The following is a 27,212-nucleotide window of genomic DNA, read 5'->3' on the forward strand; positions in this document are numbered from 1 at the left end:
CCTGATGGGGAGTTCTAGCCTCCCTTTCCCGACCGACGGCCCGATGGATTTTGGACTTGTGAAGTCAGCTTAACGATTGCACAAACCAATTCCTTACAATAGATCTCTTAATGTGTATCTCCTACTGGTTCTGTTTCTCTTGTTGAACCAGATACAATACTGAGATACTAGTTATCTTTCGTGGGGCACTTCCTGCATTTTAGCAGATCCTGCATGCAAAGAGATACACCCTTGAGGAATTTCTGTCCTGCACCATTCCCTGACACTGGTGATATGCTCTCTAGAAGGCCTCTTACAACCTCTTACGGCTTTACCTTAACTTTCAATTTATGGTGAAACGTTCCACAGGACTTCTTCCTTCTGGGGTCCCTTTGCCTGGCAGGATGTCCTCTTGGATAAAGCCCTTTGTAGGTAACCAAATCCCATTACCTTCTTCCGCTTCCTCTGGGCTCAGGGGAGCTCATATACGCACTCAACAAACAGCAAAACTGCAGCTTGCATCCCCTGCAGCTCTTCCTCCTTACCTCAACTTTAGGGGCAATTTCTGTAAGTTTTTCTACAAGCATCAGACCCTCTCTAAGTAGCATTCAGATAAAAGTTTCTATGCTAGGGAACTTGGGGTCAAGTTCTTCCAAGCACTTTCTTTTCCTTTTTTTTTTTTTTTTAAAGATTTGATTTATTGATTTGTCAGAGAGAGAGAGAACACGAGTAGGGGGAGGGGCAGAGGGAGAAGCAGGCTCCCCGCTGAGCAGGAAGCCCGATGGGGGACTTGATTCCAGGACCCTGGGATCATCATGACCCAGGCCGAAGGCAGATGCTTAACGACTGAGCCACCCAGGTGCCCCTTCCAAGCACTCTCTTGTTCTCCAGGTGGCCCCAAATCTACAAGTTTCCGTGGCTGAGCAACACAGAACCGGGGAGTTAGACTCTGTTCCCACCTCCAGGAAGCAGCACCCACTCTGTCCCAAGCACCCTCTAGTTTTTCCTCTCACTTGGCTTGGGGATGGAAGGGAAAATACCCTAGCCATGTCTTCATCTACAAATTCCTGCAAAGAACTTGCCCGAATAAGCTGTTAGTCATTGTCCCTAAACCAGTTTGGAAAATCCTATGGGGTGTGTCTAAGGACTCTCTTTAGAATATAGGAGTTTTTGTCACCTACTATTCTCAGCGTTAGCTTTCAGCCAGAATTTCAAGACCACAAAATGAGGTCTTTCTCTAATATCCTATGACTCTTATCACTGAGTAAGCATTTGCACTCTCACGAAAAGCTGTTATTCATAGGTAGACTTCTCTCCAGAATTTTTTATCTTTAGAGAGCATCCCAGGCTGTTCTAGACTCTCAACAATGTTTTCCACTTGTGGCTATTTCTGAGTCTAGGGATATGTGATGAGTTCATGAGTCAGTGAATATCCCGCTGTACAATGGTTCTTAATGCCTCCTGGATGAGCCTGCAAACGTGGAATCATTGCACTCTGCCATGGTTCACGGGCAGATGCACCAATTTTCCACGCTTCTTGTCACAACAGTCCCGATTCCAGTTAGTTCCTGATGCTTCCATAATTCTGCATTTCACTAGAAGTCAATTGTCTTATAGCTCTTCCTTAACTAATTTGCTCTTAGAATGGAGAATGAAAGATTTCAAATGATATAAAACCCAGAACTTATTTAAAAAATATAAATTGGATATATAAAACCCCAAATTTCTAGCTAGGAAAAAATCCCGTCATATACAAGAGAAAAATGACAAACTAAGACAAAATATTTTCAACTTTTATCACATGCAAAAGACTAATTTATTTAGTATATAAGGAACTTTTTTTCTTACCAATTATTGAGGAAAAGATCATTCATCCAAAGTTTTTGTAAGGACTATTTATTTATTTGAGAGCACATGAGCGGGTGAAGGAGGAGAGGGAGGGAGAAGCAGACTCCCCACTGAGCAGGGAGCCCCATGCCTACCAATCCCAGGACCCCAGGACCCTGAGCCAAAGGCAGACACTTAACCAACTGAGCCACCCAGGCGCCCCTCATCTAATTTTTTTTTAAAGAATAAAGCCTATGAACTGTCAGTCCACAGAAAAGGAAATACAAATGGCCCTTAAGCACGTGAAAAGATGCTCTCTATAGTTCTTAATAAGAGAAATACAAATTAAAACCACAATGGGAAAATACCGTTTACATCTCTATCTAATCAGCAAAGATCAAAACGTTTGACATGAAACTGCTTTGGTGAAGAAACTCTCATACACTGTGGGTGGGAAGACAAACCTGCAGATTTACACCGAGCAATCTGGCACGTCTACAAACACTCCAAAAGCACAAAATTATGCCTACATGAAATACAGTCATTGCAGCATTGTTTGCAAAGGCAAAAAAGAGGAGATGACCTAAACTTCCATTAACAGAAGACTAGCTAAGAGGCGCCTGGGGGCTCAGTCGGTTAAGTGTCTGCCTTCGGCTCAGGTCATGATACCCGGATCCTGGGATCGAGTCCCACATTGGGCTCCCTGCTCAGTGGGAAGCCTGCTTCTCCCTCTGCCTGCCGCTCCCACTGCTTGTGCACTCTTGCTCTCTCAAAGAAATAAAATCTTAAAAGAAAAAAAAATAGAAGACTAGCTAAATAAATTGTTATATCCATAAGATAGAATTCTATCCAACCATTAAAAAGAAAAAAGCAGTTCTTATGAGTATAAACATAAAAAGACGCAAGATATATTGTTAATGGGGGGGGGAGTAAAGTTCAGAACAGCACGTATACTATATGCTACAATTCGAGGGGGGGGGTGTGCCTGTGCGTGTGCGCATGCTCACATAAGTAAATGCTGTGTATGAAAAGATTCTATCTGGAAAGGAACACGAAAAGGAATCAAACTGAGTGAGTCGGCAATCAGAGGTGGGAACAGACCATTTTCACAGATACATCCCTTTGTCGCTTTTGCATTTTAAACTGCGAACATACACAACTGCAAAACACAGTAAGTAAGAATTTCAAAGAAGGAACCCATAAAGAGAATCCCAGACTTGACAAGAGTTTTGAAGGGACTAAACAAGTGGTTGTCATAGAGAGCAAGAGATTGGCTATTTTAGATGAAATGATCTTATAGGATGGGTAAACCTAGGCTCAGAGAAGTTAAGCATTTTGCCTAAAGTCACACAGTAACTATTAAAAAAAAAATTTGAATATAGGTTTGTCTTTTAACTGCAGCATCGGTGTTCTTCCCGGTACGTTCCCACAGCTCTCAAGTAAGGACAAGGTATGCGTCTAAAAATACATATATAACATACGGCCATACAAAGAGCCAGTGTAACTAATAGGTTTCAGGGAAGGGTTTGAGCATTATATACCCATCACGGTGAGCAACAATTAGATGTTACCAGTCATGCAGGGCCTTGCAGTAAGGAATACTTAAGCAAAAAACAGAAAGAACTAAGGGGAAAACAAAAACTAAACCAAAAACAAACAAAAAAACCTTCTCCTAGTTCTTACCAGCACTCTACAGAGCACATTCCAGCCCGGCCTGTGGAGAGAGAACATGCACATCAGAGCTGGTCTGGGGCCACACTGGTAAGACCAGCACCAGCCACAACAGCCCTTTTAGCCAAGAGAGGCCACCACCTCAGTCTTGGCATCTGTCACAAATCTGGAGTGAGGTCACTAACTCTATAGCCATGTGACCAAAGATGAAGCCTTTTGGAAATCAGGGAGGACCTGTTCTTAGGGGCAAAAGAAGAAAATGCAACTTTTGAGAGTAGATTTTTGAAGGGTGGAATGGAGGAGGGAGGGAGAAAGGAGAAGGTACATTAATTAAGTAATCCAAAGCAGCCTGAAGCAATAGGACTACCGTCCAAATTTGCATTCCCACAGGAGCCAAACCACACTAATCCCCCAGCTGGGACGAGCTCTGCAGAAGGCCAGAGTCCAAGAGAACAAAAGCACCGTCGAGCCTGAATAACTCCTCACTCCTCACTGACATTCTAGCTTGACGATTTTGTTGGAGGGTAAAGATCGGTTTCTTTTTGTCTATTATTATTGTTGTTCGGGCAAAAGATGAAAACATTCTCATTTTAAAAGGCCCGTTCCACAGAAAGAAAGAAAAGGTGAGGTGATGTATTTAATCCCTTCAATACTGATGGATATTTGAATCGTTTCTAACTTTCCCCATTGTAGAAGTGTACTAACGTTCTTTGTACATAAATCTTGGCGCAGGTGTGCAGACATTCCTTTAGCATCCGTTGCTGGCATTACCAGCGTACTGACCAGACCAAGAGGGGGAGAGCCATCCGGTAGGAGGCACCATCAGTGTCCGGTCTGAGTCGGCAGGAAATGCTCACGCCCATCCTGGGTACCTGTGCCCACTCTTGTCCCGGTCCTGATCGGCCACCCTCTGGCTGTTCCTGCGGGCAACCCCTCCCCCCGCTGTGCTCACCGAACTCCCTGTCGCACTGAGAACACGTTACCTGACAGTATTCACCTGTGTGCAGAACGTTCCCACACTTCTTTATCTTAAACTGCCCACAACTGTTTTTAGCCAATGATGTCCTCACAAAATGAGGCTGCTGCAGGTCCTGCAGCGTTGGCAGGAGAGAGGAGGTGATGAGGAAAGGACAGCCTGCATTTTACAACAATAAAAAACAAGGGCTCCTCGGAGGCACATGCCATCTTCCCCCCACCCCGCCCCCCATCCGTAGTCTATTCCTTCTTGCCACTATCATCCTCAGACCCGTTCCCTCCCTCACAGTGATCCGGGATTTTGGCCCAGAATTCAGTCATCGCTAAGTTAGACCTAACTATACTCAAAACAGCAAAAATGAATTAATTATTAAAATGTAAAACAAGGGGTGCCTGTCTGGCTCAGAAGAGCTGTGACTCTTGATCTCAGGGTCGTGAGTTCCAGCCTTATGTCGGGTGCAGAGCTTACTTAAATGAATAAATACAATACTTAAATAAAAACTTTAAAAAATAAAATGTAAAATAGTAATATAAATTTATTAGGAAAAAATTTGGAAAATGTATGCATAATCCTAGGTAGGGGATTCAAAGTAGAAAACCAGAATCCACAACTTGCAGCGGGGTGGGGGAATGAGAGATTCGACTTTATTAAAACTTAAAATGCATGAATAGAAAAAAAATCTCCACGACATTAAAACACACACACACAAACCTACACACACACACACACACACACACACACAAACAGTAGACAGAAAACATTTGTAACAAATATAACTAACAAGAGATTATTCCAAGTATACACAGTGCCTACAGATTGGTAAGAGAGGAAAAAAAAAAAAACCCCACAAAAACGCTGAGAGAATAAATAGCCAAGGGATCTGAACAGGTAATTCAAAGGAAATACAAATTACAAATGAACTTGAGAAGATGCTCAAAGATATTAGCAGTTAGGAAAACACAAACTATAGCTGGGACGTAACATTCCTCCTCTCCCCCTCCCATCCCCACTCAAGAATAAGAATAAGAATGACGATAATAAGCCAAAATTTAAAACTTGGAGAACATCTGGAGCTGAGAAGGGAGGATCGGTATTCTCATCCACTGCTAGTGGGAATAAAATGGTTTCAATCTTAGAATCTAGTAGTATCTGTTGAAATTTTTAATTTGGCATACATTTTGGCCCAGGACCGCCACTTTTAGGAATCTGTTCTAGAGAAGTAGGGCATACGTGCAACAATGTTCACTGCAGTATTTATCTCATCTCCTGTACTACTGATGAGGGAGCCGAAGGCAAACTGAGGACAAGGACAAAGCACAAGCTCACACCCTGCAAATCCCCTACCTCCACTCCCAGGTGGGATCTGTGACATTCCTCAGGCACTCCTGGCTGCCCTAAACCTAAGGGAAGGGAAACACGACCACCAACAACAACAACAAATGGTTAGCAATAGAGATCACAGTCCAGCAAGACAGGAGTCTCCCTCAGCTTACCAATGTCTTAGTGAGTTATAAGAAAAAAAAAATCTTATCAATAGCCTAACTTCCAGAAGAAAACTGTCTTAATGTTAATGCTTTACTAGAGGGAAAAGTTACCTTAATCTGACAATGGCAAGGCCTCCAGGATCTTGTAGGTCCTCCTTAGCAAATAAAAGTTCTTTTGAAAACCTCGCTTTGCCTTATATCCCCAACTCCCAAGTACAAATCAGTCCCCCCTCACAGCCCCCAGGGAGCAGTTCTTTCTGTCCACGAGTACTGTCCCCATGCTTTAATAAAATCACCTATTTGCACCAAAAACGTCTCAAGAATTCTTTCTTGGTTGTCGCCTCTGGACCTCACCTACATTCCTAAACTACATCACTGTTACTTCCAGATCTTTTCCTGTCCAGCATGTTCCTCGCTCCAGGATCCCCTACTCTTGGGGTTTCTTACCTACTTCTGGCTACTTCTATTTCCTGAAACCTCCCTGTAAAATCCCCACCCTTCATCATTCCTACCATTTGACTTCTCTGTTACTACAACTGGTCTGACATGGGCTGCTGCCGATAATCAGGCAATAGTGCAGGCTGAAATCATTAAAAATGTATGGCTTCCTGCCTCACCTGAGCTCTCAGTACTGACCGGCAATGTTGTGTCTCTAGGTAGATGTCTCTTTTCCCTGTGTAGAAATTCCAAAATTCTGCCTTCCATAGATGCCAAACCTATCACTTCCTCCTTCATTCTCAGTATATAACCTTGTCCTTTATTTCACTGAGAAAATAGAGTTCACCAGGCAAGAACAGTGTCCATTTTCTTTTTTCTTTTTTTTAAGATTTTATTTCTTTACTTGAGAGAGACAGTGAGAGCACGGGTGAGGAGGGGGGTTCGGAGGGAGAGGGAGAAGTAGACTCCCCAATAAGCAGAGAGCCCGATGTGGGACTCGATGGCAGGACCCCGGGACCATGACCTGAGAAGAAGGCAGCCGCTTAACCAACTGAGCCACCCAGGCGCCCCAACAGTGGACATTTTCTTTCCTATCATTTGGACAAATGTATCGGAATCTTCCCCTATCCCTCCCCCTTCCATGGGAAGGGGGGCACTCTTTCCACTCAAAATGATTTCTTCCATTTATGCATTGGGTCACACAGTCATCCACTGCCTCAAAGATCCTGGTCTTGCATAAATTCTTTAATCTCTCTTTTTCAACTAAGTTGAAATTTATAAACATGAGCTACTCTTTCTTATCCATATGTAAAAATACACCAGTGGAACATAGAGCCCTTTATGTAGATATTCTCTTTTTCCTTCCTGCTGTAACAAAACTTCTTAAAAACTGCTTACAAGAATTATCTAAACTCATTGTTTCCATTTCCTTACCCCCTGTCAGGTCACTGAAATTTCACATCTTTCACTAGCACACTAATAAAGAATGATGAGCAATGACCTCCATATTGTCAATTTCATTGAATACTCTTCTGTCATTATGCTACTTCACATCTTTTTAGCATTTTATATTGATGAATGCTCCCTCCACCTTGAAAATCACTCCTTCCTTAGCTTTTATCACATTCCTTTCATACTTTCTCTTGTGTGCCAAGAGTTTTCTCCCCACCCCTTTAATTCCTTCCTCATCTCATTACTAATATGGAAACAAAGACTTTATTATCATCAAGGTTTTGCTTTGAGAGTTGATTACTAGCAAAGATCATTACTAGCTTTGTCTTACAGAGGTCTTCCAATGTGAAGAAACTGAAAGACCTTCTAAGTAAAAACTCATAGGAGGATAGAGCCAGGAGTGAAAACTCATGATCAAAAGGAGCCTGTGGTTCACTTCACCCTTGCCTGAGTAGGGTAGAGAGCAACAGGCACTTAACTTCATACATTGCTGGAGAGCTTAAAATAGTAGGCTCCTTCGAACAAAGTATCCATTGACCCAGCAATTCACCTCAATATATTCATACATTTACAAAATAACATAGGAATAGAATATTTATCTAAGATCTACAGTAAAATATCATAGGACCTAGAACAACTAAAACAATTTTGAAAAAGAAAAACAAAGTTGAAGGATTACACCACTTGATTTCAAGACTTATGATAAAATTACAGTGGTGTAGAAATGAAATGACAGACATATAAATAAATGGCACAAAAGACAAAACACAGAAATGGGCCAATATGGGGGCGCTTGGGTGGCTCAGTCGTTAAGTGTCTGCCTTCAGCTCAGGTCATGATCCCAGGGTCCTGGGATCGAGCCCCTCATTGGGCTCCCTGCTCAGCGGGAGTCTGCTTCTCCCTCTCCCACCCCCGCTGCTTGTGTTCCCTCTCTTGCTGTGTCTCTCTCTGTCAAATAAATAAATAAAATCTTAAAAAAAGAAAAAGAAATGGGCCAATATGATCATTGATTTTCAACAAAGGTATCAAAGGAGCTTAATGACAAAAGGGTAGTTATTTCAATAAAAGGTGCTGGAACAATTCGGCTTCTTTAAAAAGAAGAAAAAAGAGACCTCAACCCATACCTCACACCGTATATAAAAGTTGGATCAAAACAGATCACAGACCTCAACGCAAAAGCTAAAACTATAAAATTTCTGGAAGGAAACAAAGGCAATCTTTGTGAAAGTGGACTAGGCAAAGATTTCTTAGACAACATACAAACAACACAAACTATAATACAAAGATTGATAAAATAGACTTCAAAAAAATTAAAAACTTCTGTTCTTTGAAACACACTATTAAGAGAATGAAAAGACACACCACAGACCAGGAGAGAATATTTGCAAAGTGTATATCTGGTAAGAACTTATATCCAAAATATAAAGAACTCTGAAAACTCAGCAACAAGAAAACAAAGATGCAAAATATTTCAACGGATACTTCACCAAAGAAAGATATATGGATAGCAAATAAGCACATGAAAAGATGCTCAACGTCACTGATCTTTAAGGAAATGGTAATTAAAACCACAAGATACCACTGAGTACCTACTAGAATAGCTAAAAATAAAAAGACTGACGATACCCAATATCACTGAGGATATAAAGGAAATAGAAATCTCATACACTGCTGGTTGGAATATAAAATGGTACAAACACTTTGGAAAAGAGGCTGACAGTTTCTTAAAAAGTTAAACGTATACCTACCATATGATCCAGCCATTCCCACCTTCTAAGTATTTTATTCAAGAGAAAAGAAAACCTATGTCCATACTAAGATTTGTACCCAAATGTTCACAACAGCTTTATTTTTAATAGCCCAAAACTGAAACAACCAAAATGTCAATCAACAAGTGAATGAAGAAACAAATTATGACACATCCATATAATGGAATATTAGCAATAAAAAAGGGTAAACCACTGATACACACAACACCATGAATGAATCTCAAAATAATATTCTGAGTGAAGACTGAAAAAAAAGAGTACATACTTAATGACTCTGTAAAACTCTATGAACTGTAAAGCTCTAGAATACGTAATCTAATCTATAGTGACGTAAAGTAGATCAGGGTTTCCTGAGGATGGGAGAGTGTTGGGTGACAGGGACGAGAGAGAAGGAGGAATTACAAAAGGCATGAGGAAGCTTTTCAGGATAGTTGTTTCACCATCTTGATTACGGTGACATTTTCATGGAGATAGATATATATATATATATAGATAGATATATATATGCATGTCAAAACTTGTCAGATTTTATTCTTTAAATATATTCAGTTTATTGTGTGTCAACTACACCTCAATAAAACTATTTTTTTTATTTTATTCATTTATTTAGAGAGTGAGTGCACACGAGTGGGGGAAGCAGCAGAGGGAAAGGGAGAGAGAGAATCCTAAGCAGAATCCCTGCTGAGCACAGAGCTGCCTCAGCACTCCATTCCATGACCCTGAGATAATGACCTGAGACGAAACCAAGAGCTGGACACTCAACCACCTGAGCCACCCAAGTACCCCCTCACTAAAACTGTTTTTAAAGGAGGTAATAACAAAAGAAGCTGTCATAGTAATCTAGGTGAACAGCAACAGAGTCTTGGACTGGAACTCAAAGCGGAAATGGAGGGGCACCTTGGTGGCTCAGTCGGTTAAGCATCCCACTCATGATTTTGGCTCAGGTCATAATCTCATGGGTCATGAGATGGAGCCCAGGTTGGGCTCCATGCTCAGCGGGGAGTCTGCTTGAGATTCTCTCCCTCTGCCCCTTCCCCTACTCGCACTAGTGCGCATGTTCTCTCTTGTTCTCTAATAAATAAGCAGACCTTTTTTTTTTAATGGAAATGGAAAGAAGAGAGGAGATTTAGAATATAGTTTGCTGCTGGTGATGATAAAATTTGTTGATATAGAAAAAAAAGAAACCAGGAAGCTCTTCAGTTTGTAATCTGAACAACTAAGTGGAAGTAGAGCCATCTCCTAAGATGGGGCAGACTTTGGAGGAGGGATATACAAGAGAATATCCATTCCATCACTGTTTGTGATAGTGGGGAAACAAAGGCAAACTAGGTGTCCATCATTAAGAGAATGGATACATAAAATGAAGATTATGAAGCTAAAAGGATGAATTACATGTACATAGTGCAACAGAACTCACAAACATGCTCGTGGAAAAAGTAAAACAATGAAATATATAGAATCATTAAATATGAAACAAATAAAGAACACTACACATTGTATAAGGATACAAACAAGCTTAAGGAATATATCAAATATCAAAGTATGTTCCTGTGAAGGAAAGATAAATGAAAGTGGGGATTTAGGGCCAAGGGGAAAGGTAAATGGACTGTGAGAGAGGCATATATGACTGATGAAGAGGGTGACCCATGAACTGAGGAGTTTGATTTTTTTTCTAAGACTTTATTTATTTGACAGAGACAGAGATAGCGAGAACAGGAACACAAGCAGGGGGAGTGGGAGAGGGAGAAGCAGGCTTCCCCCCGAGGAGGGAGCCCGATGTGGGGCTTGATCCCAGGACCCTGGGATCATGACCTGAGCCAAAGGCAGATGTTTAACGACTGAGCCACCCAGGAGCCCAAGGAGTTTGATTAACTAATCACGTACTCTAAACAATAAAACACAGATGAAAGAAACTGAAGATGGCACAAACAAATAGAAAGATATTCCACAGTCATGGATTGGAAGAATAAATATTGGTGGCGTCTGGCTGGCTCAGTCAGTACCAGCATGTGACTCTTGATCTCAGGGGTTGTAAGTTCAAGCCCCACTTGGATGTAGAAATTACTTAAAACTAAAAACTCTTTGGGGTGCCTGGGTGGCTCAGTCGTTAAGCGTCTGCCTTCGGCTCAGGTCATGATCCCAGGGTCCTGGGATCGAGCCCCGCATCGGGCTCCCTGCTCAGCGGGTAGCCTGCTTCTCCCTCATCCACTCCCCCTACTTGTGTTCCCTCTCTCGATATGTCTCTCTCTGTCAAATAAATAAATAAAATCTTTAAAAAATAATAAAATAAAAAATCTTTTAAAAAAGAGTATTGTTAAAATGTCTATACTACCCAAAGCAATATATAAATTTAAAGCAATCCCTATCCAAACACCAACAGCCTTTTTCAAAGAACAAGAACAAACAATCCTAAAATTTGTATGGAACCACAAAGAAAAACAAAACTGGAGGTATCACAATTTGAGATTTCAAGATACACTACAAAGCTGTAGTAATCCAAAGAGTATGGTACTGGCACAAAACCGACACATTAATCAATGGAGCAGAAGAGGATACCCAGAAATAAACCCACAGTTATATGGTCAATGAATCTTTGACAAAGGAGGCAAGAATATGCAATAGGGAAGAAGTCCTTTCAACAAATGGTAGTAGAGCTAGGGCTGAGCAGTTATTTCTTTCCAGTACTTTTTAGTTCTTAAATTTTATGCTTGTATTTGATTATAGATGCCAGTGACATTTCATAGTTTCAAAAGTCCTTGATGCTCTGAGAAGTGTAGAGTCTAGTGAAAAGTACATTGTCATAAGAGAAATGTGTTTTGTTTTTGTTTTTGTTTCCTTTTTTAAAGTTGTGCTATTTTGGCTCTACGCTCCCTGGAATATTACTGCTTTGTGAAAGTGCAGACCGAATGCAGCACCTTCCTTGTACCTAGTACATTTATAAACCTGGGTTTCTCACTACTTGATATGTTTGCATTAGTTAAGAGAGAAATTTGGTAGCTTGGTTAGGAGGGGAGGGCGAATTTGCTGCTAGATAGGTCTGAAATAAGTGCCATACTTTTTTGGGTAAGATTTGGGAAACATAACCTCTGTACATTTAAAAAAAAAAATTAAACATCACATAGTAGACAGCCATTAAATTATTTTAAAAGTTAATTTATGAAGAAAGACCTTTTGTACAGAATGAAAAAAAAAAGATTTTCATGGACATAACCATATGATCAAGAGAGTTAATTTTTTATTTTTGTGGGGCACCTGGGTGGCTCAGTCGTTAAGTGTCTGCCTTTAGCTCAGGTCATGATCCTGGGGTCCTGGGATCAAGCCCTACATCGGGCTCCCTCCTCGGGGGGAAGCCTGCTTCTCCCTCTCCCACTCCCCCTGCTTGTGTTCCCTCTCTCGCTGTGTGTCCCTCTGTCAAATAAATAAAATCTTTTAAAAAAAATTTTTTTTATTTTTGTTTTACTAGTACCACAAACTTGCCAGTGCTCACTTGTTTGGTTCAAGAAAACTCTAGTTTTTTTTTCCTAGGACTTGTTGCTAAATGCCAAAAGACATTTTTGAACTGTACATTTGATCAGATTGTTAGCTTTTTCTGTTTTATTTCTTTTGAAAACCTTTGAATAAAAAACACTTGAAATTTTTTTTAAAAAATGGTGTTGGGTAAACTAGTCAAAAGAATGCAAAAGAATGGGGGCGCCTGGGTGGCTCAGTCATTAAGCATCTGCCTTCGGCTCAGCTCATGATCCCAGGGTCCTGGGATCGAGCCCCACATCGGGCTCCCTGCTCAGCGGGAAGCCTGCTTCTCCCTCCCCCACTCCCCCTGCTTGTGTTCCCTCTCTCGCTGTGTCTCTCTGTCAAATAAATAAAATCTTAAAAAAAAAAAAAAAGAATGAAAGTAGACCATTTTCTTGCACCAGACACAAAAATAAACTCAAACTTTATTTCATTAGGCAAAGTAGAAGAATTGAGTTAGTAACTGACCCTGGCTCCTAATGAGTAAGTCTAGGGGATAAATAAATAACTAGGAGATAAGTGATTTCTAACGTAACATCCTAAAGGGAGAAAGAGCAGTGAAGAACTAGGTCCAATCCTGATGAGAGGTGGTGAGAAATCCTTGCAAAAAGACCGAACCTTGGGGCACCTGGGTGGCTCAGATGGTTAAGCATCTGCCTTCAGCTCAGTTTGTGATCCCGGTGTCCTGGGATCGAGCCCCGCATCAGGCTCCTGGCTCGGCGGGGAGCCTGCTTCTCCCTCTCCCTCTGCCTCTCCCCCTGCTCCTGCTTTCTCTCTCTCTGTATCTCTGTCGCAAATGAATAAATTAAAAAAAAAAATCTTAAAAAAAAAAAAAAAAAAGACCGAAACTTTGTTGCAGAGAAGAGCTGCCTGCTCAGGGGAGAGCCCAGGAGTGCACAGTCCTCCTCAGGGGAGAGCTCAGGAGCGTACCGTCCTCCTCTGTCTCTCTTTGAGTGAGTAAATGAGATTGTGTGCCCTGTAGCAGCCATGGCCATGGCCCAAGTGGAGTCATTATCATTACATCCTTAACCAAGCGGGAGTCGCTACCATCACATTCGTAATCAAGAGACACCCTCCCGCCCCAGAGCCAAAGGTAAGAGATCATAAGGAGATGGGAGTTTGTTTCCACCACTTCTGTGAACATTAGTACATCTAGACGAAACCGGCTTATTGCCTCTTTAGAGGCAGCTACTGAATGCACACATAGGTAGGGTTAGGAAGGATTAGAAAATACTGTGTTTCTTGCCCTTAATTCCTCTAATTAACTCATGGGCTAACAGAAAAAACTAGAGTCAGAATTTTTAAATTTTTATTCATCCACTCATTTATTTAATATTCACTGATACAAGCACTATTTTAGGTGTGAGGGATACAATGGTGGATAAGATACAGTTCATGTTCCTAAAAAAATAAAATCTATGAGAGAAAGATAAGAGATTATAATCCAGGATCATAATAGTACAGAACGGTGGTCCCCTTCAGTACTCCCTCCTACTCTATCTCCAAACCCTACTTAAGAGAAATAATCGAGTTTTTCTCATTTTTGAGGCATTCGTGCCTAAAATAATTTGGGAATCAAGCACATAAACGGCTTTTGTAAACTTTCCTCAGATTGACCACTATTGTGAAGTTAACCTGCAAATCACACATTCACAACATGGAAAAGCTATGATCATATATCAGTTTATTCAACCACGTCTGTGCACACCCAGAAAAATTAAATTCAGCCAAGGCCAGGTCTCTAAGTGAAGAGCTGAGAAGCAGAAGGCACTACCCTGTTCTCATCCACTTACTACAACTTACATTCTCACTGTTTGCATTACCCTTTAGAATACAGCTTTATCTGTGAAGGGCCACCGTTAGGATAACAATATATTATGAGGAATAAGTAACATGCCAACCCACTAACACACACCCAACCCCTGTAACACATGAGCAATAGTATATACCTGCACGGATTTCATCAGATCAGTTCGGATCATAACATAGAGGAAAGGTACATTTTTTAACAGAGATGGTGGGAATGGGGATGAAGGAGGCAGCCTCAGTCCCTAGAGTGAGAAGTACTACAAAAAATTTTTATTTCCCAAATGTTCCTAGACCTGATCTTTAAATTGTTAAGATAATATCTAAATGTTCTCAAAGAGAGTCCAGAGTCTTGCATCGCATGCCATGTCCTAGAAGGTTCAGTATTCACACATTCATGTCCATCCCAACAGCCAGAGGCCTGCTCCTTCATACTAGGAAGCCGTATGCCAGATCTGACCCCTCAAAGTCTGACCTTCTTACAGACCCACTGTAAAAGAACTTCACAGCTAGAGGCTTGGAGACCATCTTTGCTGATGGTACCACACTTCTGTATCAAGCTGTTTGAAAGAATCCTGTAAGAAATCAGAAAAGTCCATCACTTAAGGTAACAGGAGAGCAAAGGAGCTGCAAGGCGTGAAGGGATAAAAACTGGGCAGTTCTTTCTCCCATTTCAGGCCCCACTTCTCTCAGCTCCCAAAACAGCAGAATAAAAATTGTTCACTAGCCTCTCTTTAAAATGTCTTTTTTTTTTGCTCTTATCCGCCATTCATTTCCTCTCCTGTTCCCTAGTTCCCTTCCTTACCCTTTCCTCTCCTCTCCATCTGTTATCCATGATCTATTTCCCCAGTCACATAATTTCTCTTCCCCTTTTCTCTTTTTTTCCCATTGTTTTGAACCCCCTTACCTTGAGATGTTTAGGGCTGATCCATCTTCCCACCTCCAGCCAAAATTGTTCCTCAGACCAATCCAGTAAAAGTCCTTTTTGAGGAAATGTTGAAGCAGTCTCTAAGGGAGAGATTGAAGATGATGGGAAAAGGTAAGAAAATGCAGGAAACTGAAGAAGAGATTCAGTGTCATGATCAAATTCCTTACATCCCCTCTCATTACCATTAATACGGACCGAATGTTTATGTCTCCCCAAAATTCATATATTGAAGCTCTACCCTCTAACATGATGGTACCTGGGGGTACAGACTTTGGAAGGTAATTAGGTCTAGACAAGGTCCTGAGACCCTCACTAATGATGGGATTAGTGTCCTTGTAAGAAGAAGAGACCCCAGTTCAATCTCCCTCTATCAGGAGAGGGCACAATCGGAGGGCAGCTGTCTGCAAGCCACAAAGAAGGTTCTCACCAGAAATTGAACCTGTCAACACCTCAGTCTTGGACTTCCCAGCCTCCAGAACTATACGACATAAATGTCTGTGGTTTAAGCCCCCCAGTGATACTTCGGTTAACAGTTCAAGCTGATTAAAACTACCACCTAGTCCAGGGGCGCCTGGGTGGCTCAGTTGGTTAAGCGTCTGCCTTCGGCTCAGGTCATGATCCCAGCGTCCTGGGATCGAGCCCCGCATCGGGCTCCCTGCTCCGCGGGAAGCCTGCTTCTCCCTCTCCCACTCCCCCTGCTTGTGTTCCCTCTCTTGCTGTGTGTCTCTCTCTCTCTGTCAATTAAATAAATAAATAAAAATCTAAAAAAAAAAATAAATAAACTACCACCTAGTCCAAATAACTAATCTCTCTTTTAAACTCTAATTCCAGAGATGCACTGCAGAGTGGAACATTTCCTAGAATTGAACTTGATGTGTATAATTGCATTCTATAGCATGAAAGATAAGATAAATATTATACTCTGCCTTCCACTATAACTTCCTCCTTGATTAGACTGAAGTTATTCAAATAACTTTTACAGAAGAAAAGCTAAATACCACTATGGAAGCAGTCGTCTTTGTCATTATCATTTAATATATAAGTTATTATTAAGCCTGTAGCAAATATACTTGTTTTTTTCCCACTACACACCCATTTTTCAAGTTCTCATCAATCTTTCATATAACAAAATAAAAACAGGTTTTTTTTTTAAGATTTTATTTATTTATTTGACAGAGCGAGACACAGCGAGAGAGGGAACACAAGCAGGGGGAGTGGGAGAGGGAGAAGCAGGCTTCCCGCCGAGCAGGGAGCCCGATGCGGGGCTTGATCCCAGGACCCTGGGATCATGACCTGAGCCGAAGGCAGACGCTTAACCGACTGAGCCACCCAGGTGCCCCAAAATAAAAACAGTTCTTAAGGAAAAAAACATAAGATGGTTAAGTTGGCTGCACCCATAGGTCCCATGCTACCACTAGAACAGAGATAACAGATTCTATGCTCTGTAGAGTCTGACATTCAAATGAACGAGTTTATACTCTAAGGTAATTGCCTCTGTAAGTGGAATAAAATAAAGGCTAAATCCCAGAAGATTAATTCTGCTGCAGGATTTGGTGTTAGTGTAATGAATAGACTTTACAATAAACATCACCTCAGCTTTGAAAATTGCTTTTGTTACAGAGACTTTTCTTGTGATGTTGCATTTTTAATGTGACATTAATGTTAACAAGTAATGTGTTTTTTCATGAGCAAAATTGTGAGTCTGAAGACCAACATATTGATGGGAAACTGTTACATATAAAATAAGAAGCTCAGTTTGTGTATGTTTTAGAGTACAAATGAATATTTAGAGGTATTCATATGTGTCTTAACAGCAAAGCCCCTGGGTTACAAGTGGTGAGCAAGCATACACATGTGCAGTGGCATTTGTGAACATTTGATAACTGATGTCTCTGTGTGCCCAGCAAATACTGTCTGTATAATTAATGAGATCATTGCTTGGTATCTTTTCGATATCTACTTTATTCTTAATCCTCAAAGTCACTGCAAATCCCTTGTGGGAAAAAAAATGGAAAACTAATAAGAAAGCATCCAAATTATATCTCCATTCCTTTTATTTTGTTCCCAGGAATCTTGTGTGTTAATGGTTTTGTTTGGTTGCTTGGTTGGTTTGGTTTTCTCTGAGTTAGAGTTTAACTGGATAGATGTTAAAGAAAAAGGCCATAACTTGTTCCCGTGATCATGGTACTTCCTGACCATTTGTCTCAAGCCTCCTTCCTGCATTAATGCTTTGAGATAACCAGCCATTTCAACTGGCAGTGGTCATCACGAGAGCATGATATTCTCAAATTCAGAGAACTTGCTTTGATCTCTCTCCTCACTCTGTAGACTTCTTCCATTTGGAGGAATAGAAACTCAAAAAAGAGCAGTGACATATGTTATTCCACAACAATTTAGTGGTAGGACTTGGACTAGAACCCAAGGTCTTGCCCTAGTACCCAAGGCCTTGGCATGTCCTCTACTGAGATAGTCCATCTCTCTGCAACCCAACTCTCTTTAAACTATGCTTTCTCAGGGCACCTGGCTGGCTCAGTTGGTAGAGCATGAGACCCTTGATCTTGGGGTTTTAAGTTTGAGTCCCACGTTGGGTGCACATATTACTTAAAAGATAGAGTAAAATAAATTGTGCTTTATCTAGCCCTGAAAAAAATCATGAGACTCCTAGGATGTGTCAAGAAACATGCACATTTAGCTAAGAAACCACATTCTCTTTGAAGAAACATGCCAAGAAGACAGCTTAAGCTTATATTATAACATTAGATTCCAGTATTATTTACTTTCTTGGGGTCCCAGTGTTGCCACAGAACAGGCTGATGTATGAATAAGGATGTCTACTAAAGTGAATACATCACATTTGTTTCCCATTATACCCAAGGTCAGACATCCTAAAACCTGGGCTGGGTGAGAAAGATCTCACATGGCAGAGTACAAAGTGCAGAACTAGGGGGCGAAAATAGCCACATCAGGGAAGATAGGAAGTGCCCAGACATGATTCTGGGGAGAAAAGAAACACAGGTGCTGCAGAGGGGAGGGAGTTTTGATCTTGGAAAGAGGAGAAAGAGAGAGGGAGAGACAGACAGACAGACAGAAAGAAGCAGCATAGGGAATTGCACAAGAGAAACACTTCCCCCAAACCACTGACTAGGAAAACTAGAGCAGCTGATTATCGCAATTTTTTACAAGCAGGGGAACCCGAAGTCTGAAGCTTCAGAAATCCATTAGCCACCACCTGGTGGAGGCTGGCAGCCATAGCAGTGCTACTACGGGTAAGGAAGGCAGAGACCTGGGACCGGTCAGCATAGTTTGAAGATCCCCTGGGTTGTGCTGGAAGAGAGAGCTCCCCTTCTTGGGAGAGGTGGCATGGCCCCTCAGGGGACAAATGAGCTGGTGGGCACCAGTGTGCTGCCTGGTCATTAGCATAGGAACAGAGACACCTGCTGAGAGCAGCAAACCCTGGTGCCAGTTTTTGCTGCACTTTACCATAAACTCCAAGCCACTGTGCAATCACATCACTGCTTTTCTGGGACTAATGGGCACCAATTGCAGCATGGCAAGACCTCCCCCGGAGGATCGTCCCCACTCTGCACTGCTCTGGGTCTCTAAAATTTGGAGTTTTGAAGCCCAGCCAGGAGCCTGAGAGTTTGAAAACACAGGAGTACTGTGCCATGCGGTGGGCAGATGGCTCAGCCACAGACAGCATGAGGGCAGGGTCTGATGGAAGCCAGGAACACAAGAGGGGAGACTGCTCTTCTGTGAGGGCTTCCTAAACAATGGCAGGGCCTGCCCCCCTGTACCCTACAGGTGCACCTTTACTAGGGCAAGTCAGCCTGACAACCAGCAGAGCAGGCTCCTCCCCCAGAAGAGCAGCACAAATCCTTCACACACACCAATTCTACTGACCATAGAGTGTTACAAAGCATCAACTGTAGGGGAAATAGGATCTAGCCTCTTAACAAGCAGACTGAAACACACCTACTTAAAACTTGCCACACTGTGGACAAGATCCAAACACTCCCCACTGCAGGCAAAGAGAAACTCTGCAGAGGACTGACCTGAGGGATAGAGCAGCCAAAACACAACAGCACAGTGCACACTCTGAAATACATCCTAAAGCACCAGGCACTGGACAGTATAGGACCTCTTCTTAATATAGCTATTACTCTCAGGAGCGGGAAACATAACAGGCTTTTCTAACACACACACACACACACACACACACACAAAAACATTGACCTACCCAAAATGACAAGATAGGGGAATTCACCCTAAAAGAAAGAACAGGAAGAAGTGACAACCAGAGAACTAATCAAAACAGGTAAGTAATATGCCTGAACTAGAACTTAAAACAACAATCATAAGGATACTAGCTGGGCTTGAGAAAAGCACAGAAGACACTAGAGATCCCTTCCTGCAGAGGTAAAAGAACTAAAAACTTGTCAGGCTGAAATAAAAAATGCTATAACTGAGGGGTGCCTGGATGGCCCAGTTGGTTAAGCATCTGCCTTCAGCTCAGGTCATGACCCCAGGGTCCTGGGATCGAGTCCCACATGCTGAGCAGGGAGCCTGCTTCTTCCTCTCCCTCTGTCTGCCACTTCCCATACTTGTGTGTGCTCTCTCTCTGTGTCAAATAAATAAAAGTATTTTTAAAAATTAAAAATGCTATAACTGAGATGTAGAACCGAATGGATGAAATGACAACAAGGAGGGACAAAGCAGAAGAATGAATCAGTGATAGTGGAAGATATAATTATGGAAAATAATGAAGCTGAAGAGAAGAGGAAAAGAAAAGTATTGGATCACGAATGTAGACTTAGGGAACTCAGCGACTCCATAAAGCATAATAAAATTCATATCATAGGAATCCCAGAAGAAGAAGAGAGGGAAAAGGGGGCAGAAAGTTTATTTGAGCAAATTATAGCTGAGAACTTCCCTAATCTGGGGAAGGAAACAGTCATCCAAATCCAGGAAGAAAAGAGAACTCCCATCAAATTCAACAAAAGCTGGACACCAAGACATATCATAGTACAATTTGCAAAATATAGAGATAAGGAAAGAATCCTGAAAGCAGCAAGAGAAAAGAAATCCCTAACCTACAAGGGAAGAAAAATTAGGTTAGCAGTAGCTCTCTCCACAGAAACCTGGCAGTCCACAAGAGAGTGGCATTCAACGTGCTGAATGGGAAAAATATGCTTCCAAGAATACTTTATCCAGTGAGGCTGTCATTCTGAATAAAAGGAGAGATAAAGAGTTTCCCAGACAAACAAAAGCTAAAAGAGTTCATGACCACTAAACCAGCCCTGTAAGAAATATTAAAGGGAACACTTTAAGTGGGAAAGAAAGACTAAAAGCAACAAAGACTAGAAAGGAACAGAAAATTTCCAGATACAGCAACTTTACATGTAATAACTGGCACTAAATTCTTATCTATCATAATTTCTCTGAATGCAAATGGACCAAATCCTCCAGTGAAAAGATACAGGGTATCAGAATGGATTAAAAAAATAAGACCCATCTATATGTTGCTTACAAAAGACTCATTTTAGACTTAAAGACACCTCCAGATTGAAAGTACAGGCATGGAAAACCATCTATCATGCTAATGGAAATCAAAAGAAAGCCAGAGTAGCCATAGTTATATCAGACAAACTAGATTTTAAACCAAAGAATGTAACAAGAGAATTATATCATAATTAAGGGCTCAATCCAACAAGAAGATCTAACAATTATAAATATTTATGTCCCCAACTTGGGAGAACCCAAATATATAAATCAATTAATAACAAACACAAAGAAACTCACTGATGGGGCATCTAGGTGGCTCAATCAGTTAAGTGTCTGCCTTCAGCTCAAGTCATGATCCCAGGGTCCTGGGAAAGCCCCGCGCCTTGCGTCGGGCTCCCTGCTCAGCAGGGAGTCTGATTACCCCTCTCCCTCTCTTTCTGCCCTTCCCCCTGCTTGTGCACTCACTCAGGTGCTCTCTCTCTCTCTCTCTCTCTCTCTCTCTCCTCTCAAATAAATAAATAAAAATTTTTTTTAAGAAACTCATTGATAATAATACAATAATAGAAGGGGACTTTAACAACCCACTTACAGCAATGGACAGATCATCTAAGCAGAAGATCAACAAGGAAACAATGGCTTTGAATGACACAATGGACTGGATGGACTTAACAGACATTCACAACATTTTATCCTAAAGCACCAAAAAAAAAAAATACAAATTTTTTTTGAATGCATATGGAACACTCTCCAGAAGAGATCACATACTGGGTCATAAATCAGCCCTCAACAAGTACAAAAAGACTGAGATTGTACCATGCATATTTTCAGACCACAACACTATAAAACCTGAAGTCAACCACAAGAAAAAATTTGGAAAGACCACACATACATGGAGGTTAAAGAACATCCTACTAAAGAACGAATGGGTTAACCAGGAAATTAAAGAAGAAATAACAAAAAATACATGGAAGCAAATGAAAATGAAAATAGTCCAAAACCTCTGGGATGCAGCAAAGACAGTCATAAAAGGAAAGAAAAGAGAAAGGACCCAAGTAAATAAAATCATGAGTGAAAGAGGAGAGATCACAACCAACACCACAGAAAGACAAATAATTACAAGAGGATATTATGAAATGCTATATGCCAACAAACTGGACAATCTGGAAGAAATGGATAAATTCCTAGAAACATATAAACTACCAAAACTGAAACAGGAAGAATAGCAAATTTGAATAGAACCATAACCAGCAAAGAAATTGAATCAGTAATCAAAAATCTCCCAACAGACATAAGTCCAGGGCCAGATGGCTTCCCAGGGGAATTCTACCAGACATTTAAAGAGTTAATACCGGGTGCCTGGGTGGCTCAGTCATTAAGCATCTGCCTTCGTCTCAGGTCATGATCCCAGGGCCCTGGGATCGAGCCCCGCAATGGGCTCCCTGCTCCGCGGGAAGCCTGCTTCTCCCTCTTGCACTCCCCTGCTTGTGTTCCTGCTCTCGCTGTATCTCTCTCTGTGTCAAATAAATAAATAAAATCTTAAAAAAAAAAAAGAGTTAATACCCATTCTTCTCAAACTGTTCCAAAAAACAGAAATGGAAGAAAAACTTCTGAACTTCTAGGAGTCTTATCTTCTATGATAAGAACCATATGATCCTCTCAATAGATGCAGAAAAAGCATTTGACAAAATACAGCATCCATTCTTTATAAAACCCCTTAACAAAGTAGGAACAGATGGAACATACTTCAACATCATAAAGGCCGTATATGAAAGACCCACAGCAAATATCATCCTGACTGGGGAAAAACTGAGAGCTTTTCCTCTACAGTCAGGAACAAGACAGAGATGTCCACCCTCACCATCATTATTTAACATAGTACTGGAAGTCCTAGCCTCAGCAATCAGACATCAAAAAGAAATAAAAGGCATCCAAATAGGCAAAGCAGAAGTCAAACTTTCACTATTTACAGATCACATGATACTCTGTGTAGAAAACCCAAAAGACTCAACCAAAAAATTACTAGAACCGATACATAAATTTAGCAAACACAGGATATAAAATCAATGTACAGAAATCTGTTGCATTTCTATACACCAATAATGAAGCAACAGAATGAGAAATCAAGGAATCAATTCCATTTACAATTACACCAAAACCATAAGATACCTGGGAATAAACCTAACCAAAGAGGTAAAAGATCTGTATTCTGAAAACTATAAACACTTATGAAAGAAGTTGAAGAGGACACAAAGAAATGGAAGAACATTCCATGCTCATGGATTGGAAGAACAAATATTGTTAAAATGTCTATGCTACCCAAAGCAATCTACACATTCAATGCAATCCCTATCAAAATACTACCAGCATTTTCACTGAGCTAGAACAAACAATCCTAAAATTTGTATGGAACCACAAAAAAAACCAAATAGCCAAAGCAGTCTTGAAAAAGAAAAGCAAAGCTGGAAGCATCTCAATTCCAGACTTCAAGCCATATTACAGATCTGTAGCCATTAAGAAAGTATGGTACTGGCACAAAAACAGACACATAGATCAATGGAACAGAAGAGAGATCCCAGAAATGGACGCACAACTCTATGGTCAACTAATCCTTGACAAAGCAGGAAAGAATATCCAATGGAAAAAAGTCTCTTCAACAAATGGTGTTGGGAAAACTGGACAGCCACGTGCAGAAGAATGAAACTGGACCACTTTCCTACTCCATACACAAAAATAAACTCAAAATGGAAGAAAGACATAAATGTGAGACAAAAAACCATCAAAATCCTAGAGAGGAACACAGGCAGCAACCTCTTTGACCTCAGCTGTAGCAACTTCTTACTAGACACATTACCAGAAGCAAGAGAAACAAAGGTAAAATGAACTATTGGGTCTTAATCAGGATAAAAACCTTCTGCACAGTGAAGGAAACAATCAATAAAACTAAATGACAATCTATGTAATGGGAGAAGATATTTGCAAACGACATATCTGATAAATAATTAGGATCCAAAACCTATAAAGAACTTATCAAACTTAACACCCAAAATACAAATAATCCAATTAAGAAATGGGCAGACGACATGAACGGACATTTTTCCAAAGAGAACATCCAGATGGCTGACACATGAAAAGATGTTCAACATCACTCATCACCAGGGAAATACAAATCAAAACCACGATGAGATACCACTTCACACTGGTCAGATGGCCAAAATTAACAACATGGGAAACAACAGATGTTGGCAAGGATGTGGAGAATAAGGAACCCTCTTACACTGTTGGTGGGAATGCAAACTGGTGCAGCCACTCTGGGAAACAGCATGGAGGTTCTTCAAAAAGTTAAAAACAGTACTACCCTATCCCCCAGCAATTGCACTACTAGGTATCTACCCAAAGGATACAAAAATCTGATTCGAAGGGGCACCGGCACCCCGATGTTTATGGTAGCATTATCAACAATAGCTAAATTATGGAAAGAGCCCCAAATGTCCATTGGCTGATGAATGGATAAAGATGTGGTGTATACATACAATGGAATATTACTCAGCCATCAAAAAAGAATGCAGTCTTGCCATTTGCAAGGATGTGGATGGAACTAGTTGGTATTATGCTAATCAAAATAGGTCAGTCAGGGGCGCCTGGGTGGCTCAGTCGTTAAGCGTCTGCCTTCGGCTCAGGTCATGATCCCAGATTCCTGGGATCGAGCCCCGCATCGGGCTCCCTGCTCACTCCTGCTCCTCCTGCTTGTGTTCCCTCCTAGGTCTCTCTCTCTCTGTGTCAAATAAATAAATAAAACCTTTAAAAAAAAAAAAAAACAAAATAGGTCAGTCAGAGAAAGACACATACTATATGATTTCACTCATATGTGGAATTTAAGACACAAAACAGATGGACGTAGGGGAAGCAAAAAAGAGAGAGAGAGAAGCAAACCATAAGAGATTCAACTATACAGAATAAACTGAGGGTTGATGGGGGGGATGGGCCAAATGGATCATGGGTATTAGCAGGACACTTGTTATTGATGAGCACTGGGTGTTATATGTAAGTGATGAATCACTAAATTCTACACCTGAAACCAATTTTACCATATGTGTTAACTAACTAGAACTTAAATAAAAACTTGAAATTAAAAAAAAAAAAAAACCTAAAAGATATGCAAGTTTTCTCATCCTCTTCTTTATAGAAGAGTAAAAAAGTTCACCTGGGTGAAAGGGCTTACCCAAGTCTCCCTATTGAATAAGCATCCAAGTTTTCTCTCTCAGTACTAAACTTTTGCATTACATGAGGCAAATAATAGATACTAGTAATAGTATTACCTTCTAGTAATAAATAAGATCATATTGTGCCCCTGATTAATGCTCTCTGATGGTTTCCTCTTTCACATAGAATAAAATCAAAATCATTACTACGTATTACAAGATTTTACATGATCTAGACCCTGCCAACTATTTATTCACTTACTAGCTTCCAGTCAGGGGAGCCTTCTTTCTGTTCTTTTAACATGCCAAGGTCATTTTTACTTTAGGGTCTTTACATAGCTTTTCCCTTTCCCTAGATTTTCACATGGCTGTCATTCAGGCTTAGGTCTCCGCTCAAATGTTACCTCCTTAGAGAGGCCTTCCTTTGCTGGCCAATCTAGAGTAATACCTACATTCACTGTTATACTGTTTCATTTTCTTCAAAGCATATATCACCATATTTATTTATTTGTTTGTTGTCTGTCTTTCCTCTAACTAAAATGTAAGTACCATAATAGCAAGAATTTTTGATTGCTGTTGTATCCCCACCACTTAGGAAAATATATGAAGTGATTTAATTTAATTATCTAATATTATTTAATAATATTTACAGAATTAAGAAATTTAAAGACAAGTCTTATGCCACAAGAAATTAAAACCTTTTGAACACAAACTCTCTGCACTTTTTACTCTACCCCCATGCAGTACTTACTTATATATGTTGGGGGTAGGGAGGTAAACTGAAGAGTCAAGGAGCGTAAGAGAGATGAAATGATGTCCTAATTTCCAGAATAGCTTGAAACCTTTCATGCAGTTCTTTTTTTTAAGATTTTATTTATTTATTTGACAAAGAGAGAGAGACAGCGAGAGAGGGAACACAAGCAGGGGGAGTGGGAGAGGGAGAAGCAGGCTTCCTGCTGAGCAGGGAGCCAGATGTGGGGCTCGATCCCAGGACCCTGGGATCATGACCTGAGCTGAAGGCAGACACTTAACGACTGAGCCACCCAGGTGCCCCCCTTTCATGCAGTTCTTAACCAACTTGCTTTAAAGGATTATTTAAATTGGAAAAAATGAGTTTTTCCTCATTTCTCCAGCGGAATGACAAGAAAAACAGTCTCTTCCACTTATTTCAAGGGTAGAGGGATGGCTAATAAAGCAAAGAGATGAATAAAGACTTGCTCAAAAACCTCAGGTAGAGTCTGAAGAGCTGGGATTAGATAGTGCCCACATACAAAATGCCAACCCTGCACTAATTTACTACTCTCGGCCCACACAATTCTGAGTCACGTGACCAGGCCAGTTTACTACTTCTCACTGATGAGGCTGGGGAGTGAAAACTTTTATATTCCACTTTCACTTGAAAACCTGCGCACTTGGAATAAGCCTCAAAACCAGATTGCAATTACCTATGTTATATGTACTCATGGATAGTGTGTGTGTGTGTGTGTGTGTGCGTGTGTGTGCGTGTGTGTGTGTGTGTGTGTAGAGAAGCAGCATAGAAGTATAAACAAGGGTGTTACCTCAGAATCCTTGTCCTACAGAGAGGGTGTGAACTAAAGGACTCAGGTTTGTTATATTTACTGTAGAGTTTGTGATGTTTGGTCATATTTTAGAGAGAAAATATGCAAAACCTAAAAGCAAAATGAAGACAGAACTCAAACAGATAAAATCAGATACATTTTTCTTTCTTTTTTTTTTAAGGTCAATATTTATGCCTTATACACACACAGACACACTTTTGCAAGTAATATTTTAAAATTGTAACTTAAATATTATTAAGGCATAGAACATACTCCTTAAAATACCAAACTAACATGGTTTATGGGATATATCTAAGTTCTTTCAACCCTTATGGAAATAAACTAATAATATGTCAAAGTTACTTGGTCATATCGTCAATAGGCTAATCTAATATTAGGAATTATATCCTTAAAAAATTACTCCAAGAAAAATAATTCATATAAATATGCTTTAACTACATAAAAATTAGAAATAAGTGAAATTTTGTCTAAGAATATGAAAAATAGATAAGCAATAATAGAATATACAGAACCTTAAAAAATAAATACCTAAAATAATTTAATGTTTGGAAAAAACAGTGATGAAATAATGTTATATGATAAAAGCAGAACA

General features: G+C 40.6%; 1 protein-coding gene across 4 annotated transcripts in view; it reads right to left on the reverse strand.

The window, feature by feature from the left end:
* Nucleotides 1-14,272: 14,272 nt before the first annotated feature.
* Nucleotides 14,273-27,212, reverse strand: part of KLRG1 (killer cell lectin like receptor G1) — a 48,123-nt gene continuing 35,183 nt past the window's right edge. For 3 of the 4 annotated variants that reach the window (XM_073878011.1, XM_073878010.1, XM_025879946.1), the window contains 2 exons: nt 15,319-15,419; nt 14,273-14,986 (listed from right to left, as the gene is read on the reverse strand). In XM_073878011.1, coding sequence (XP_073734112.1) covers nt 14,875-14,986; nt 15,319-15,419 — 213 coding nt within the window. In that variant the 3' untranslated portion in view covers nt 14,273-14,874. The remainder of the gene's footprint in view (nt 14,987-15,318; nt 15,420-27,212) is intronic. The other variant, XR_012374008.1, reaches the window with a different exon arrangement.

This window comes from Callorhinus ursinus, unplaced genomic scaffold (genome assembly GCF_003265705.2).
Source record: "Callorhinus ursinus isolate GAN/ISIS: 27379988/994484 unplaced genomic scaffold, GSC_fseal_2.0 scaffold27, whole genome shotgun sequence".
NCBI classification, from domain to species: domain Eukaryota; kingdom Metazoa; phylum Chordata; class Mammalia; order Carnivora; family Otariidae; genus Callorhinus; species Callorhinus ursinus.